Source organism: Nerophis ophidion, linkage group LG08 (genome assembly GCF_033978795.1).
Source record: "Nerophis ophidion isolate RoL-2023_Sa linkage group LG08, RoL_Noph_v1.0, whole genome shotgun sequence".
In the NCBI taxonomy this organism is placed as follows: Eukaryota; Metazoa; Chordata; class Actinopteri; order Syngnathiformes; family Syngnathidae; genus Nerophis; species Nerophis ophidion.
Genome location: NC_084618.1, coordinates 30293760 through 30311764, shown reverse-complemented (window position 1 = coordinate 30311764; position 18005 = coordinate 30293760). Strand labels below are relative to the sequence as shown.

The 18005-nt window shown below is 40.4% G+C and overlaps 1 protein-coding gene and 1 pseudogene across 1 annotated transcript; both read right to left on the bottom strand.

The window, feature by feature from the left end:
• Positions 1–6175: 6175 nt before the first annotated feature.
• Positions 6176–7174, bottom strand: LOC133557038 (uncharacterized; annotated as a pseudogene).
• Positions 7175–13138: 5964 nt separating this feature from the next.
• Positions 13139–16987, bottom strand: ptges (prostaglandin E synthase). Its single transcript, XM_061908269.1, has 3 exons — positions 16819–16987; positions 16662–16744; positions 13139–13592 (listed from the first exon to the last, which is right to left on the bottom strand). The coding sequence occupies exons 1-3, from the start codon at positions 16924–16926 to the stop codon at positions 13343–13345; spliced, it is 441 nt and encodes a 146-aa protein (XP_061764253.1). The 5' UTR covers positions 16927–16987; the 3' UTR covers positions 13139–13342.
• Positions 16988–18005: the final 1018 nt, after the last annotated feature.

Here is an 18005-nt window from a genome sequence, read left to right as displayed (position 1 = left end):
ACGAACAGTGAAATCATTTCAAACACCTCCTAGGTAACACATGAGCCAATCACCACGCCCCTACGCCTGCCTGTACCCACCCACTCTGTGCCCTATATAAACCATTGTATGTGAATGCTTCCATTAAAATCTCCTGATGATTGAGGGAACCCCTCATGAAACAGTTCTGTAGAGATGAAGTAGTCTTGTGATTTTTCCCACACCTGCATATTGTGCTCTACCACGGTATCGAGCACTATTCTCTGGATAATCCAATCAAGACATATCCCGCTCCAAATTGACATTTGTTGAGCACTGTACGACGATCCGAAATGGAAAAATTCAGCATCGACTACTCCCACGAAGAACATTCCCATACCCGCGCAGAAGGACTACAGGCAAAGACTCATAGAAAAGACGGAACAGTGAAATCATTTCAACATGCCGCCACGGACGGAAACACCTCCTAGGTAACACATGAACCAATCACCACACCCCTACGCCTGCCTGTACCCACCCACTCTGTGCCCTATATAAACCATTAAAATCTCCTGATGATTGAGGGAACCCCTCATGAAACAGTTCTGTAGAGATGAAGTAGTCTTGTGATTTTTCCCACACCTACATATATATATATATATATATATATATATATATATATATATATATATATATATATATATATATATATATATATATATATGTGTGTGTGTATATATTTATATATATGCGTGTATATATATATATATATATATATATATATATGTATATATATATATATGTATGTATGTAGGTGTGGGAAAAAAATCACAAGACTACTTCATCTCTACAGATCTGTTTCATGAGGGGTTCCCTCAATCATCAGGAGATTTTAATGGAAGCATTCACATACAATGGTTTATATAGAGCACAGAGTGGGTGGGTACAAGCAGGCGTAGGGTGTGGTGATTGGCTCATGTGTTACCTAGGAGGTGTTTCCGTCTATGGCGGCATGTTGAAATGATTTCACTGCGCTTGTTGAGGGATGATAGATCTGGATGATATATAATAAACAGTTTCTCTTTTAAGCATAGGTTGCATCTTTTATTACCACTGTTGTAAGGTGTGCTGGATGCAAGAATTTGCCATGTTATTGAATATTCAACATTATTGTCTTTGAGGTTCCAAATGTGTTTGCTGAGTTCTGTAGAATTCTGCAAAGTCTGGTTTCTAAAGGAGGCGTTGTGATTATTCCATCTTGTTTTGAACGCTCCTTCGGTTAATCCTACGTACGTGTCGGATTTGTTAATGTCCTTGCGTATTACCTTTGCTTGGTAAACGACTGATGTCTGTAAGCACCTTCCGTTGAGAGGGCAATCAGGTTTCTTGCGACAGTTACATTCATTATTGGTTTCAGAGTCGTTTAGTCTGGGGGTAGGCAGTCCTTTTGCAATTGCTTTGTTGTGGTTTGAAATGATTTGTTGCATGTTATTCATACAGCTGTAGCTCAATTTAATGTTGTTCTTGTTGAATATTTTTCTTAGGGTGTTGCCTTTGGGGAAGTGTTTGTCGATCAGAGTGAGGAACTTGCGGCCGATGTTGGTTGAGACGTCTTTGCTGAATGGCGGATTGTACCAGATGATGTTGTTTCGTTTTCTGCTCTTTTTTGGTTGGTTTCCTGGGGTGGGTTCATAGGTGAGGGTGAAGTTGTATCCGCTTTCATCAAGTGCTTTCTGGTACGGGGGGGTTGCTTGGTCGAATTCAGCTTTGCTGGATGACAGCATCGATAGCCTTTTATTAATTCCGGTAGGTATTCTTTTCGTGGTGGTGGGTGGGTGGTTGCTGTCGTGGTGCACGTTATGGAGTGTTGTGTTGGGTTTCGTGAATGGTTGGTAGCTGTTATTTCTCAGGTTGAAAGTGACGTCGAGGAAGTTGACGGTTTGCTTGTTGGCTTCAATCGTGATCCGTAGGCTGTTTTCTTTGAAGATTTGGCATATGCGCTTCTTGGTGTTCTCGCTGCTCCTTGGCGAGGCGCGGCACACTGCCAGTCCATCATCACGGTAAATACCAAGGTTCAGGTTGAGGCTGGCAAGCTGGGAGAGGAGGAAACTCCCAACGATTTCGCACGTTTCTGCTCCGTCAAAACTCCCCATAGTAACGTCAAATGTTGAATTGTTCTTTTTTTGCCATGGTGTACTGTTGTGGATAAGTATGGAGTTCTTTGCGTGGATGATGATGTTTCTTTCGTTGCCTGTGATTGAGTCGTAGTCCGAGGCGAAGTTTAGTGCTTGGGTCAGTAGGTCTTGCGTGATGGAAGGGTAAAATTCTTCGATGTCGAAGGAGATAAAGTTGTGTTGTTGTTTGTCTTGGATGTTGTTGAACCATTTGATTACTGCTGCTGTATTTCTCCATTGGTTGAGTGGTGTTTTGTCCTTGATTTTTGCGTTGATTCTGTCCAGGATTATTTTGCTGATTTTTCCTATTTCGGATTTAGTTGGGTTTATTAGTCGGCATGTTGGGTTATTTGCGAAGTTGGGTTTGTGGTCCTTCAATGTGATGAAGGCTTCTTTGTTGGCTGTGGCGTCCACCCTGTCCTCAATGTCCTACATATTGCGCTCTACCACGGTATCGAGCACTATTCTCCAGATAATCCAATCAAGACATATATATGTATGTATATGGATATGATGATAATACATTTTCTATGTATATGATTTATAATATATTTAAAAAATTATCATATATACATTTACAATATGTTTTATTATTATAATTAAAAATGTTATACTTTTTTTTTTGATAAAAAAATATTTTTAGCACATTTCATCTAAACATTTTCTCTACATTTTATGAATTATTTACAATAACATAATTATAATATATTTTTGGTATAATGTATATTAAAAAAAATGTTTTATATATTCATCATATTTTTTAATGATGGATTCTTTAACTAAAAATATTGTAGTTTTTACAAATGTTTTCATCGCCAAACTTTATTAATAATGTGCTCGTGTGTGTGCGTGTGCGTGTGTGTGTATTTTTTCAAATAATTTATAATAGAGAAAAAATATTTGCATTTTTTAATTAAAACATTTTTAGCACATATTTTAAGATAGACATTTTTAATTCAAACTATCTGCGATGAGGTGGCGACTTGTCCAGGGTGTACCCTGCCTTCCGCCCGATTGTAGCTGAGATAGGCGCCCGCGACCCCGAAAGGGAATAAGCGGTAGAAAATGGATGGATGAATTCAAATTATTAATTTTTTTAAATATTTTCCATCATATATACTAGAGGAGTGCTTTTTTAATGCCGTCGTTCACTTTGAAAGTTGCCACTAAAGGTCAAAGTTCACCATAGTAACAAGTTCAAAAGTTCAAGGTAAAACCAAGTATGGAATGATACCAGCTTGCGTCTAAAATCTCCGATACAAGCAGTCCTGCAGCGCATTTACTTCTGCTAAGCTACACAGTTAACGTCTAAATGTCCTTCCAATAGGCACACAGCGCTGGTCTTTTTTGTAAAAAAGGAATGCTATAGTCTACTAAAAGCTAGCACCTACACAGCAGCTAAGCACACAAGAGCACACATGGTAGACATGCGTAATAAGTGTCCTCAGTTGAACAATATTGCACATTTGTTCATATAAATGTGTATAAAACAATCATAGTTGCATATTACTACAGGTGCAAAGTCCAAGGCAAAAGCATAATAGAAAAGTTCCAGTATCAAACGAGTCCGCATCGTTCAATTGACTGCATCATGAGCTAAACTGCATGATTTAATGTGGCTACTAAAAAAAACATTACCATTCCACTTCAACTTAAAGACAGCACAAGTCCATTCCAGAGGGTTAATATTAAGTAAGTTAGTGTTTTTGTAGTGTTTGAGTCATTTCAATTGATAAAGCCTTTTCTAACATTCCACACTACAAAATTATAAAAGCATGTACTGTTATTTGTGCCGATATTGTTAGCAGCCAATACCCAAGCGGTCCATAGCGGTATCGGATGTGGGGAAAAGCTGCATTGGGACACCCCTAGCGATTAAGATGACTGTGAAGGAAGTGCGGCAGATTTCGAAGTTTGCTGGTCAAAAATCCATGTGATACAAACCACATCGAGTCATATCTCAAATTAAAGCCCTCGATGAGTGCGTTTGAGATACGCCGTTACTTAGTCCGACATACCTCGTATGATGAAGAAATTGATAAAAGAAAATAAACAAAAACAACACAGAAGAGTTTAAAAGGTGATGTAACTATTTTTCTCTTTATCTTCTCAAACACATCTTTATTTCAGGGATGCCCTAACATTTTCCACCGAAGAGCCACAGACTGACGAATCATTTTCACCTTCAAAACCAGTAGCTAAAAACGCTAGCATGCTCATGATAGCAAGCTAAAATGTTAACTCTAACGTGCAATAAGTACCATAACATAATACTTTGAGGTGTGTACCCTAAAATTGTATTTAAAATTCTAGCTTTCTAAAATTAGCATGCATCAAGTTCAGGGTGCGCATCGTGCATTCGATCAATTGCAAGCTCTGCCTGTAACTAACCACAAGGATGATGGTCATGTTGACGTAAGTCGTTGCTTCTTACCGTTTAGTTTTTTTATCCGCTGAGTGGATAATTTACAATAAAAGAATGTTTGCGTCAATACTGCATTGGTCTGTCGCCTTCTGCTGCCAGCCACAATAGGAGAAGCTGATTGATTGAACCTGCGCTGATTCGAATAGCGGCAGCAAATCCAAAGAGCGCTTAAAGTCAGCTGACAGGTCATCTTTAAACGGTGTGATGTGTGACATGAGTTACTCTTGAATTGCTATTGCGACATCCAGTGGACATATTTATCCATCCATCCATCCATTTTCCACCGCTTATTCCCTTTTGGGGTCGCGGGGGGCGCTGGCGCCTATCTCAGCTACAATCGGGCGGAAGGCGGCGTACACCCTGGACAAGTCGCCACCTCATCGCAGGGACATATTTAGAACAGCAATTTATTTCATTAAAACATGCAGCTCGTTGTTATATTTAGCAAACTCATCTGGTGGGCAGCGGGCCAGATTAAACCAGTTCAGGCCATATGTTTGTCACCCCTGCTCTAAGGTGTGTACCAAAAAAAAAAAATGCTAGCATGCTAACTTAGCATGCATCAAGTACCAAATATGACTGAGGTGTATATATATAAAATAAGGTTTAAAAAAAAAAAAAAAAAACAGCATACTAATGTTAATATGCTAATAGATATCATTCATCAAGTAACAAAATATTTGACCCTGAGGTGTATACCGGCAAAATGAACTAATAAATAAAGACGGTAGAATGCTACCAGTACCATGCTAACATGCTAACAATAGCACGCTTACAGTTAGCATTAGTGAAATACGCATATATGACTCTTCGGTGTATACATGCAGAACTGTAACATGCGTTAAGTACCTAAGCATATTGATCTGAGATGTGTATCGCCAAAATTTGTTTGAAACGTTAGCATGCATCAAGTACCAAAATATGATTGAGGCGTATACCTACAAAATTTGCGCACACAAAAGCCCAGCATGCTAACCTTAGCATGCCAACAGCTATCATTTGTCAGGTAAAAAAATATTTAACGCTGAGGCGTACCTGCAAAATTTACAAAAAAAAAAATAATCTAGCATGCTTACAGTAGTATACTAACATGTTAACACTACCGTGCTTACACTTAGCACTAGTGAAATACTAAAATATATGACTTTCTGGTGTATCCCTACTAAATTAGCCAACGAAGCTACCTTACTAAAATGGTAAAGTTAGCATGTATCAAGTACCAATATATCAATCAATCAATCAATGTTTACTTATATAGCCCTAAATCAGTAGTGTCTCAAAGGGCTGCACAAACCACAACACAAACCACTACGACATCCTCGGTAGGCCCACATAAGGGCAAGGAAAACTCACACCCAGTGGGACGTCGGTGACAATGATGACCCAGTGTGACGTCGGTGATAATGATGACTATGAGAACCTTGGAGAGGAGGAAAGCAATGGATGTCGAGCGGGTCTAACATGATACTGTGAAAGTTCAATCCATAATGGATCCACACAGTCGCGAGAGTCCAGTCCAAAGCGGATCCGACACAGCAGCGAGAGTCCCGTTCACAGCGGAGCCAGCAGGAAAACATCCCAAGCAGAGGCAGATCAGCAGTGCAGAGATGTCGCAAGCAGTACATGGCCACCGGATCGGACCGGACCCCCTCCACAAGGGAGAGTGGGACATAGGAGAAAAAAGAAAAGAAACGGCAGATCAACTGGTCTAAAAAGGGAGTCTATTTAAAGGCTACAGTATACAAATGAGTTTTAAGGTGAGACTTAAATGCTTCTACTGAGGTGGCATCTCGAACTGTTACCGGGAGGGCATTCCAGAGTACTGGAGCCCGAACGGAAAACGCTCTATAGCCCGCAGACTTTTTTTGGGCTTTGGGAATCACTAATAAGCCGGAGTCCTTTGAACGCAGATTTCTTGCCGGGACATATGGTACAATACAATCGGCAAGATAGGATGGAGCTAGACCGTGTAGTATTTTATATGTAAGTAGTAAAACCTTAAATTCACATCTTAAGTGCACAGGAAGCCAGTGCAGGTGAGCCAGTATAGGCGTAATGTGATCAAACTTTCTTGATCTTGTCAAAAGTCTAGCAGCCGCATTTTGTACCAACTGTAATCTTTTAATGCTAGACATGGGGAGACCCGAAAATAATACGTTACAGTAGTCGAGGCGAGACGTAACAAACGCATGGATAATGATCTCAGCGTCTTTAGTGGACAGAATGGAGCGAATTTTAGCGATATTACGGAGATGAAAGAAGGCCGTTTTAGTAACGCTTTTAATGTGTGACTCAAAGGAGAGAGTTGGGTCGAAGATAATACCAGATTCTTTACCGTGTCGCCTTGTTTAATTGTTTGGTTGTCAAATGTTAGAGTTGTATTATTAAATAGAGGTCGGTGTCTAGCAGGACCGATAATCAGCATTTCCGTTTTTTTGGCGTTGAGTTGCAAAAAGTTAGCGGACATCCATTGTTTAATTTCATTAAGACACGCTTCCAGCTGACTACAATCCGGCGTGTTGGTCAGCTTTAGGGGCATGTAGAGTTGGGTGTCATCAGCATAACAGTGAAAGCTAACACCGTATTTGCGTATGATGTCACCTAGCGGCAGCATGTAGATGCTGAAGAGTGCAGGGCCAAGGACCGAACCCTGGGGAACTCCACATGTTACCTTAACGTAGTCCGAGGTCACATTGTTATGGGAGACGCACTGCACCCTGTCAGTTAGATAAGAGTTAAACCAAGACAGGGCTAAGTCTGACATACCAATTCGTGTTTTGATACGTTGTAATAAAATATTATGATCGACGGTATCGAAAGCAGCGCTAAGATCGAGGAGCAGCAACATAGATGACGCATCAGAATCCATCGTTAGCAATAGATCATTAGTCATTTTTACGAGGGCTGTCTCCGTAGAGTGATTTGCCCTGAAACCGGATTGAAAAGTTTCACATAGATTGTTAGACGCTAAGTGTTCATTTAACTGCCCCGCAACAATTTTTTCGAGGATTTTTGAAATAAATGGAAGGTGAGACACCGGTCTGTAGTTTACCATGAGGTCAGGATCGAGGTTAGGTCTTTTAAGAAGAGGATGAATAACCGCTTTTTTGAATGCTAGGGGAACAGTGCCCGAGGAAAGTGATAAGTTTATAATATTTAGCACTGATGGACCTAATAATACAAAGAGCTCCTTGATCAGTTTCCCAGGGAGAGGGTCAAGTAAACATGTTTGTTTTATTCCATTTACACGTTGTAACAATTCCTCTAATATTATTTCCTCAAAACGAGAGAAACTATTTTGGAGGGCAATATCCGCCGTATATACAGTCGTATCTATGTTATTAGAACCCAGTTGTAGCTGGGACGCATTGTCTTTAATCTCCTTTCTAATGATTTCAATTTTCTTACTAAATAATTGCATAAAGTCATCAGCTGAGTGGGTGGAGCTACTGGAAGGGGTCCCTTGTTGGGTTAGCGATGCTACCGTACTAAACAAAAATTTGGGATCGTTTTTATTACGGTGGATGAGATTTGAGTAATATTTAGCTTTAGCTAAGGTAAGCATGCGTTTATAAGTTATTAAACTATCACTCCATGCTTGATGATGCACTTCAAGTTTAGTCGTGCGCCATTTGCGTTCCAGCTTTCTACATAATAATTTCTGAGCTCTAGTTTCTTCTGTAAACCACGGGGTACGCTTTTTTGGAACCTTTTTTAACTTTAGCGGTGCTATGTTATCAATGGTTTCGCGCAGGGCGTCGTTAAAGTTGTTAGTGAGGTTATTAATAGAGCCCACATACTTTGGGAATGGTGCCATTACCGAGGGCAGTAGGTCAGCAAGAGTTGTCATTGTGGCCGTATTAATGTTGCGGCTGCTATAGCAGTTATTATTATCATTAGTTTGACGAACATGCGTCTGAACCTCGAATTTCATAAGGTAATGATCGGACAATACTCTAGTATACGGGAGTATCGTAACTTTAGAAACGGTGATACCCCTGACAAGCACTAGGTCTATCGTATTACCGTTGCGATGTGTGGGTTCATTTATTATTTGTGTAAGACCACAGCTATCAATTATAGTCTGGAGTGCTACGCACGGTGGGTCCGATGGGGTATTCATATGGATATTAAAGTCCCCCATTATGATTATATTATCGGCATGCGTCACTAGATCAGCAACGAACTCTGAGAATTCATTGATAAAGTCCGAATAGGGCCCTGGGGGGCGGTAGATAACAGCCAGGTGTAGAGGCAGTGGTGTGACAGACCTCATAGTAAGCACCTCAAACGATTTATATTTATTATTTATGTTAGGACTAAGGTTAAAGTTTTCGTTGAATATTAGTGCGACCCCCCACCCCTTTTAAGGGGACGGGCAATGTGCGCGTGTGTAAAGTTAGGAGGACATGCCTCATTTAGCGCAAAAAAGTTGTTTGTTTTAAGCCAGGTTTCGCTGAGACCGATGACGTTAAGATTGTTGTCTCTAATGATATCATTAACTAACAACGTTTTGGGAGACAATGATCTTATGTTTAAAAAACTTATATTATAGGTAGTGGGCTGTTTTAGGGAATTTTTGATCAAATTATCCGTAGTAGCAATATTAATAATGTTGTGTTTATTATGCCCAGTGCATTTAGTATAATTACGACCATATCTAGGAATTGATACGACGGAAATTTTCTGATTGTTTGTTTATTGCTTTGATAAACTGCACGCATCATAGTTTGCCACCTCAGTAGAACACATGTCCAACTCTGAAACAATCAAAGCAGAAAAAACGTGTTCTAATTTAACTGACTCCTTACCCAGACCAGTAGTCTCGCATCTTCCATTTAAATCCGGCGTCAGGATGGAGGGAAGTGGTGTTCTGTGGGGATTAGCCTTCTGCTTTGTTTTTAGCCCCGCTCGACATCCGCGTTTCCGATCACACCGCTGGCGTCTGCTCCGTAGACGGCCCCCGCTGCTACTATACTCCGCTGCTTCACAGGTCGCTGGATGTACCCGGCGAAGTATTCCCGTGCTAGTTAGCAGGTCTAGCAAGCACGCGTCTATCAGTCCAAAACGGCCCGATATGTCCACATCCAGAAGTGTCTGGCGGTCGTACGTGATCACGGAGTGACCACGATGTGAGCCAGTCATAAAGTTTGTAGAATTGTCCGGTATTTCTGCCAAATGTTCCATCTTTAGCAAGAGCTCCTCGAAGTCGCAGCCTGTCTGGGCGCCGCCATCTTGAGTATCTGACTTACAAAATTAGCTCCACAAAGAATTTTAGCATGCAAATAGGTATCATTCATCAGGGTACAAAATATTTGACGCTGGAGTTTAAATCATCTAAAAAAAATTATCTAAAAAAAAAAAAAAAAAAGCTAGCATGCTTATTATGATACCATGCTAAAATGCACCCTGCAACATGTGTTAAGTACCAAAACATTACTCCGAGGTGTGCACTGCAAAAAAATGTTTTAATCTGCTAGCATGCTAATGTTAGCATGCATCAAGTACCAAAATATGACTTGAGGTGTATACCTCCAAAATTCGCAAAATAAAACATAGAAAAATAGCATGCTAACAGGCATCATTTGTCAAGTAACAAAATATTTGATGAATATTTGGTGACTACCTGCAAAATTTGCTTAAAAAGCTAGCATGGTAAATTGCTAACTCTAACATGCGTTAAGTACTAAAACATATTACTCTAAGGCAGGCCTGGGCAATTATCTTACTCCGGGGCCAGATTTAGATAAAAAAGTGTGTCTGGGGGCCGGTATATCTATGTTTAGAACACTAATACAAAACCACACAATAATGATTGAAAGCTAAAAAAGTAATGACAGACCGCCTTAAAAAAACGAAATGGAATTTGAAATTTTTTTACTGAAAGAGACCCCCAGAATGTACATGAAAATAAAGAATGTGGGATTTACAATATTAACTACAAATGATAAAACACGGAATATTGACAACATATTTTACAATCAACCGAAACGCAACCAAAATGCAACAAACATAATGTAAAAAACCCCACCTATATATGAGCGGTATAGCTCAGTTGGTAGAGTGGCCGTGCCAGCAACTTGAAGGTTCCAGGTTCGATCCCCGCTTCTGCCAACCTAGTCACTCCCGTCGTGTCCTTGGGCAAGACACTTTACCCACCTGATCCCGGTGCCACCCACACTGGTTTAAATGTAACTTAGATATTGGGTTTCACTGTGTAAAGAACTTTGAGTCACTAGAGAAAAGCGGTATATAAATATAATTCACTTCACACTTCACTTCACCTACAATCTGAGATATCTCATAGTGACCAAAGTAAGTAATTAGATGACCATGGTAACTAGTGTATGATGCAGATTCCAAGCATTGAAAGTATACTTGAAGACTTCCAGTCATTGGAAAACATCACTGCACATCATAATGGCAGCTACACTTTCCATCTTAAACATCTAAAACAGTTATTTGGGTATGTCCGGCGGGCCAGATTGAAAAGCTCAACGGGCCTTACGCGGCCCCCGAGCATTAATTTCTCCCAGGTTTGCTCTAAGGAGTGTACTGGAGGTTTTTTTTTTCAAAGGGGAACATTATCACAATTTCAGAAGGGATAAAACCAATAAAAATCAGTTCCCAGTGGCTTATTTTATTTTTTTAATTTTTTTTTTTAATTTTACCCATCCCGGAATATCCCTAAAAAAAAAGCTTTAAAGTTTCTGATTTTCGCTATCTGTGAAGCCATCGTCCATTTTCCTGTGACGTCATCCAGTGATGCCAATACGGATAGCACAGCAAGATATAGCGACATTAGCTCGGATTCAGACTCGGATTTCAGCGGCTTAAGCCATTCAACAGATAACGCATGTATTGAAACGGATGGTTGGAGTATGGAGGCAGATTGCGAAAACGAAATTGAAGAAGAAACTGAAGCTATTGAGCGAATAGCTATTGACGCTATTCGGCCATGTTTGCCTTAGCATCGCCGATAAAATGTGCAGACCAACGATCGTGACTTTCGCATCTTGTGACACTGGATCAACTTATATCCATCGATTGGTAAGTGTTTGTTTAGGAAATTAATATAGGGTGGAGGGAAACGCTGGATGTAAATATAGTTTCAAATGTACATACAGCTAGCCGAAATAGCATTTTAGCATCGATTAGCTGGCAGTCATGCCGCGACCAAATATGTCTGATTAGCACATAAGTCAATAACATCAACAAAACTCACTTTTGTGATTTCGTTGACTTTATCGTTGGAAATGCATCTGCAGGTTATCCGTACATCTCTGTGCCATGTCTGCCTTAGCACCGCCGGTAAAATGTGCAGACACTCCGGCACATTCGATGGGGGTCTGGCAGTAGATTTCTTTGACTTTATCGTTGGAAATGCATCTGCTTTGAGTGTCGCAGGATATCCACACAATCTTGCCATCTCTGAAGTAGCATAGCTTTCGTCGGTAAAGTGTGCGGAAACAAACGACTGACCATTTCGTCGGCTTTCCCCACACCCTCGTATTTTGAACAAATTTCTTCCAATTTTTTGCCACTTTCGCATCTTTGGGCCGTTGGTGCAACTTGAATCCCTCCCTGTTAGTGTTGTTACACCCTCCGACAACACACCGACGAGGCATGATGTCTCCAAGGTTCCAGAAAATAGTCGAAAAAACGGAAAATAACAGAGCTGAGACGCGGTGGTTCTAATGTGTTTGAGAAAATGGCGGCTTTATTACCTAGGTGACGTCACGTACTGACGTCATCGCTCCGAGAGCGATAAATAGAAAGGCGTTTAATTCGCCAAAATTCACCCATTTAGAGTTTGGAAATCGGTTAAAAAATATATGGCCTTTTTTCTGCAACATCAAGGTATATATTGACGCTTACATAGGTCTGGTGATAATGTTCCCCTTTAAAGCTTCACAACAAACAAAGAAACACCGGCTGTGTTTGTGTTTCGACAGCCGGCCAAAATACATAGGTCCGGTGATAATGTTCCCCTTTAAATACTAGCATCAAAATATAAAAATAGCTTTAAAAGAAAAAGGTAGCATGCTAACAGGTATCATTTGTCGAGAAACAAAATATTTGGCGCTAAGCAAAATGAGCAAAAAAGATAGCGTGACAATATTAGCATACTAACAATGAGCTGCGGGCCGCACTGCTTCATACCAAAACAATACACGTGCGTGTGCGCCCCTGCCAAGGCTGTGACTCCGCCCCTTTGCCCTCGTTAAGCTGAATGTTGAACCGGAGCTCCGTGACGACATGAGTCCACGTCTTTCCCCGAATCCTCCCACGCGTTTTCCCTTTCTTTTGTCCGCCGGGAAAAACTCCTTCAAACCCCCAAAATACCACGGTCCTGAGTCATGGTCCCCAGCGGGGAAGATCAGCGGATGCTAGTGAAATAACATTAGCCTGAGGCCCGAGGTGATTAAAGGCAACATAGCAGCGCGGTGATGTGGGCGCCCCTCCTTGCCGCTGCCTGGGCCCCCTCGGGTTATGACAGAGAACAGACACTTACATAAGAGCTGCAGGAATGCTTTAAGAGGGGCCCTTGGCGGGCAGCACATCATGACAACACACAACGTAAAAAGTCAGCTTTTTATTGTGGAGTCTCAAATAAAAATGAAAGAATAAATTACTGGAAAATGAGCGAACCTTCTCTGTCCGTGTCAGCGGGGCATTCCTTCATTTCGCTTGCGTCCTCTCCACGCAAAACAAACTTCCTGTCTGGTAAACATATTGCACTCCTCTTCAGTGTGTGGGGGAGGGGTCAAGGGTGTCAAGGGTCCTAGGCGTAGGGCGCCACCGCCGCCAGGATCTGCAGCGCCATGGAGACACACGGCACCTGCGCCGCCACGTAGGCCAGCGAGCGGGTGGGTGCCGGCAGGGCCCCCAGGTACGCCACGCTGTGCAGCGCCCGGCCCCCCAAGAAGGCCAGGAAGTGGAGGCGCGCCACGGCCAGCGAGGGGCCCGTCATGGAGTATACGGCGCCCAGGAATAGGAAGGGAAGGATGTTCTCCATGTCGTTGCGATGAGCTCTGCAAGAAGACGAGGACGTTGGGGTTTGAAATGGACCGAGTTTGCAAAATGGTAAATGCCATGCATTTTCTTTGAGGATTTGTGTTATGAGAGTAATGTGTCTCTGATTAAAACAGGGGTGTCAAACGTACGTAGGTTTTATCTGGCCCGCGGGATGAGTATAACAATTGGTAGCATGGGGGTGGAAACATCATGCTTTGGGGCTGTTTTTCAGCTAAGGGGGACAGGACGATTGATCCGTGTTAAGGAAAGAGATGAATGGGGCCATGTATCGTGAGATTTTGAGCCAAAACCTCCTTCCATCAGTGAGAGCTTTGAATGGTTGACCAAATACTTATTTTCCACCATAATTTACAAATAAATTATTTAAAATTCCAACAATGTAAATTCCTGGATTTTTTTTCACATTTTGTCTCTCACAGTTGAAGTGTACCTATGATGAAAATTACAGACCTCTGTCATCATTTTAAGTGGGAGAACTTGCACAATCGGTGGCTGACTAAATACTTTTTTGCCCCGCTGTATATTCTGTTATGCTATGCTATACTATGCCAGACAATGCTACACTATGCTATGCTATCTAATGTGTTATGTCATGCAATGCTATATTACGTGTATGTTATGCTATGCTATGTTATGAGTGTTGTTTTGCTATGCTACGCTAAACTATGCTATATTATGTGTGTTATGCTATACTACGCTAGACAATGCTACACTACGCGATGCCATCTAATATGTGTTATGTCATGCTGTGCTATATTATATTTGTTGTTATTGTCTATTAATGTTTTTGTGTTGCGTTAATTTATGCTGTTATGCTACACTATCCTATGCTAAACTACCGGTATGCTATGTTGGTAGTGTTGTGCTGTGCAATGCAATGTTATACTAAATACTAGAGATGTCTTATAATATCAGCCTGCCAATAAATGCTTTAAAATGTAATATCGGAAATTATCCGTATCGGTTTCAAGAAGTAAAATGAGTGACATTTAAAACGCCGCTGTTCGGAGCGGTACATATCCGGTAAAACGCGGACATAGGCCCTATAGTCTGGACCAGGGTCACCAACGCGGTGCCCGTGGGCACCAGGTAGCCCGTAACGACTAGATGAGTAGCCTCCTGGCCTGTTCTAAAAATAGCTCAAATAGCAGCACTTACCAGTGAGCTGCCTTTATTTTATTTTTTTTAAATTGTATTTATTTACTAGCAAGCTGGTCTCGCTTTGCTCGATGTTTTTAATTCTAAGAGAGACAAAACTCAAATAGAATTTGAAAATCCAAGAAAATATTTTAAAGACTTGGTCTTCACTTGTTTAAATAATTATTATTACTAATAATTCATTATTTTTTTTACATTGCTTCTTATAACTATCAGAAAGACAATTTTAGAGAAAAAAATACAACCTTAAAAATTATTTTGGGATTTTTAAACACATATACCTTTTTACCTTTTTAAATTCCTTCCTCTTCTTTCCTGACAATTTAAATCAATGTTCAAGTAAATTAATTGTTTTTATTGTAAAGGATAATAAATACATTTTAATTTAATTCTTCATTTTAGCTTCTGTTTTTTCGACGAAGAATATTTGTGAAATACTTCTTCAAACGTATTATGATTAAAATTCAAAAACATTATTCCGGGACGGCGTGGCGCAGTGGAAGAGTGGCCGTGCGCAACCCGAGGGTCACTGGTTCAAATCCCACCTAGAACCAACCTCGTCACGTCCGCTGTGTCTTGAGCAAGACACTTCACCCTTGCTCCTGATGGGTGCTGGTTGGCGCCTTGCATGGCAGCTCCCTCCATCATTGTGTGAATGTGTGTGTGAATGGGTAAATGTGGAAGTAGTGTCAAAGCGCTTTGAGTACCTTGAAGGTAGAAAAGCGCTATACAAGTACAACCCATTTATCATTTATCATTTATTTATTTAAATCTAAAAAATCTTTACAATCAAATTTAAATCTTATTTCAAAGTCTTTTGAATTTATTTTAAAAATTTTGTTCTGGAAAATCTAGAAGAAATAATGATTTGTCTTTGTTAGAAATATAGCTTGGTCCTATTTGTTATATATTCTAACAAAATGCAAATTGGATTTTAACCTATTTAAAACATGTCATCAAAATTCTAAAATTAATCTCAATCAGGAAAAAATACTAATGATATTCCATAACTTCTTTTTTAAATTTTTTCAAAAAGATACGAATTAGCAAGTGTTTCGCTTCTTTTTTTTGGTTGAATTTTGAATTTTAAAGAGTCGAAATCGAAGATAAACTATGTTTCAAAATAAAATTTTCATTTTTTTTCTTGTTTTCTCCTCTTTTAAACCGTTCAATTAAGTGTTTTTTTCATCATTTATTCCCTACAAAAAACCTTCCGTAAAAGGAAAAAATGTACGACGGAATGACAGACAGAAATACCCATTTTATATATATATATATATATATATATATATATATATATATATATATATATATATATATATTAAAGGTAAATTGAGCAAATTGGCTATTTCTGGCAATTTATTTAAGTGTGTATCAAACTGGTAGCCCTTCACGTTAATCAGTACCCAAGAAGTAGCTCTTGGTTTTAAAAAGGTTGGTGACCCCTGGTCTGGACTATTCATTGTTTTTGTAGCTGTTGTTTTGAGAAATGTTAAAAAATAATAATAATAATGCACTTTGTGAAAGTCAAAGTATAGTATTTCCCATAGTTTTAAGAGGGATCAGGATTATCTCATGGAGAGCATGTCCCAAATTCCAAGGTGTTTTGAGGCATGTAAAAAAAAAAAAAGCACTTTGTGACTTCAATAATAAACATGGCAGAGCCATGTTGGCATTTTTTTCCGTAACTGGAGTTGAAGTTGCCTGTGATGAGGCGGCGACTTGTCCAGGGTGTATCCGCCTTCCGCCCGAATGCAGCTGAGATAGGCTCCAGTTGCACGTTTATAAAGCATACAGAGCCACGGTACTGCATCCTAGATGTAGCGCTGGGATTATGTCACCATAAAGTGTTGTTGCCACAGCGTCATGTTGTGTTGTGTTGTGCAGCGTTGCGTAGTCGCCCATACCTGCGGCACCTTTCCACGTCGGGATCCAGCCTGTGAAACTGCAGTCCTCCGTGTCTCAGTGCGTCCTCCGGGTTGGCGAAAGCCTTCCGCGACAAAAAACAAGAACATTGAGCGTTGCGTGTGCAAGTCCCGCATGTACTCTTGGGGTCCCACTCACCTTCTTTCGCAGCCGCACTTGTCCCGTGATGACGGCCATGGCGTACATCTTCAACACCAGCAGCACCGCGTAGAAAACAAAGCAGGAGAAAACGTCGTTCCTGATCATCGTGACTGCCGCTGTCCAAAAGTCAGAGAGAAGAAGTGGAAGAGTGAGCTCATAGGAGGGAGGGGAGCTGATATTTGTAGGCTGAGCCTCCACCCACTTGAGTCAAAAGGATGATGGCACCAAAGCGTTCATTCATAGTCTGCTTCTTCTCTCACATGTGAAATGTCCAAACACGCATCACTCGGGCCCTCTGGCTGAAGCTCGGCTCTTTAAAAAAAACTTTTTTTGCTTTGCTCAGCTGCCTTACACATCCTAAAGTCTGGACTTTTAGTCAGCATTACGGACGCCAAATACTCCCGATTGCCTTTCATTTCTTTCATTGAAGACTAGAAATTGTCTTCCCAAGACCTCAAGTTGCCCGAAATATTCGCAAAAACATTAATGGGGCCCTAATATGCACAACCAGCTTTTCTTACCTGTTGGTACCTGTTTTTGTGTACTTGGGATCTGCATAAGTAGGCTGACCATATTCTGAAATCCTAAAAAGAGGACACATATATGCGTGCCAAGGCGGGCAGCACGCCAAGGCCGGGACTAGGTGAAAATTTGCCAATGATACTTGAACTTGCTTTATAAATAATATATTTATTTAAATAAAGCATTTTTTCCTCCTCTGTTGACAGTATAACAAAATAAGTCACACTTATAATATGTAACATTCACAGAATTAGTAAAAGTACAGAGGTAGCAATATTCAAAATAACCTCTTGTATATAATATACACAAATAATGCCTCAAAACAGGTTAATTATATTTAAACAAAAAACAGGTAACAGTCCATTCTTTAAAATGTCTCTTCTCAGTTTAGTGGACCATTCTAATGTAAAAAAAATATAAATAATGCCTCAAAACATTTGAAACAAAAACAGATGTTCTCAGAGAATACACCATACACTTCTTAGTTTGTCTTGTATTTATTGCACAAGATGTATTTAAGTCACCCAACAGCTCCAATGTGCGTCTATTTCCTTTTCCCGGCAAAACTCGAACCAACACTTCCTGTCAACAGGAAGTCCCGCCCCCCAGCCAAAGCCATTGGCTAACACCCCATAGCCAGCCATTACAATATTTACAGCTAA

Bases quoted from the DNA above. Each gene is read 5' to 3' on its own strand.
- ptges (XM_061908269.1), bottom strand. From the start codon at position 16,926: ATGATCAGGAACGACGTTTTCTCCTGCTTTGTTTTCTACGCGGTGCTG. The intron at 16,745-16,818 runs GTGAGTGGGACC...TTGTCGCGGAAG, and splicing joins AAGTGCGGCTGCGAAAGAAG to GCTTTCGCCAACCCGGAGGA. The intron at 13,593-16,661 runs GTATGGGCGACT...GTCTTCTTGCAG, and splicing joins GACGTGGAAAGGTGCCGCAG to AGCTCATCGCAACGACATGG.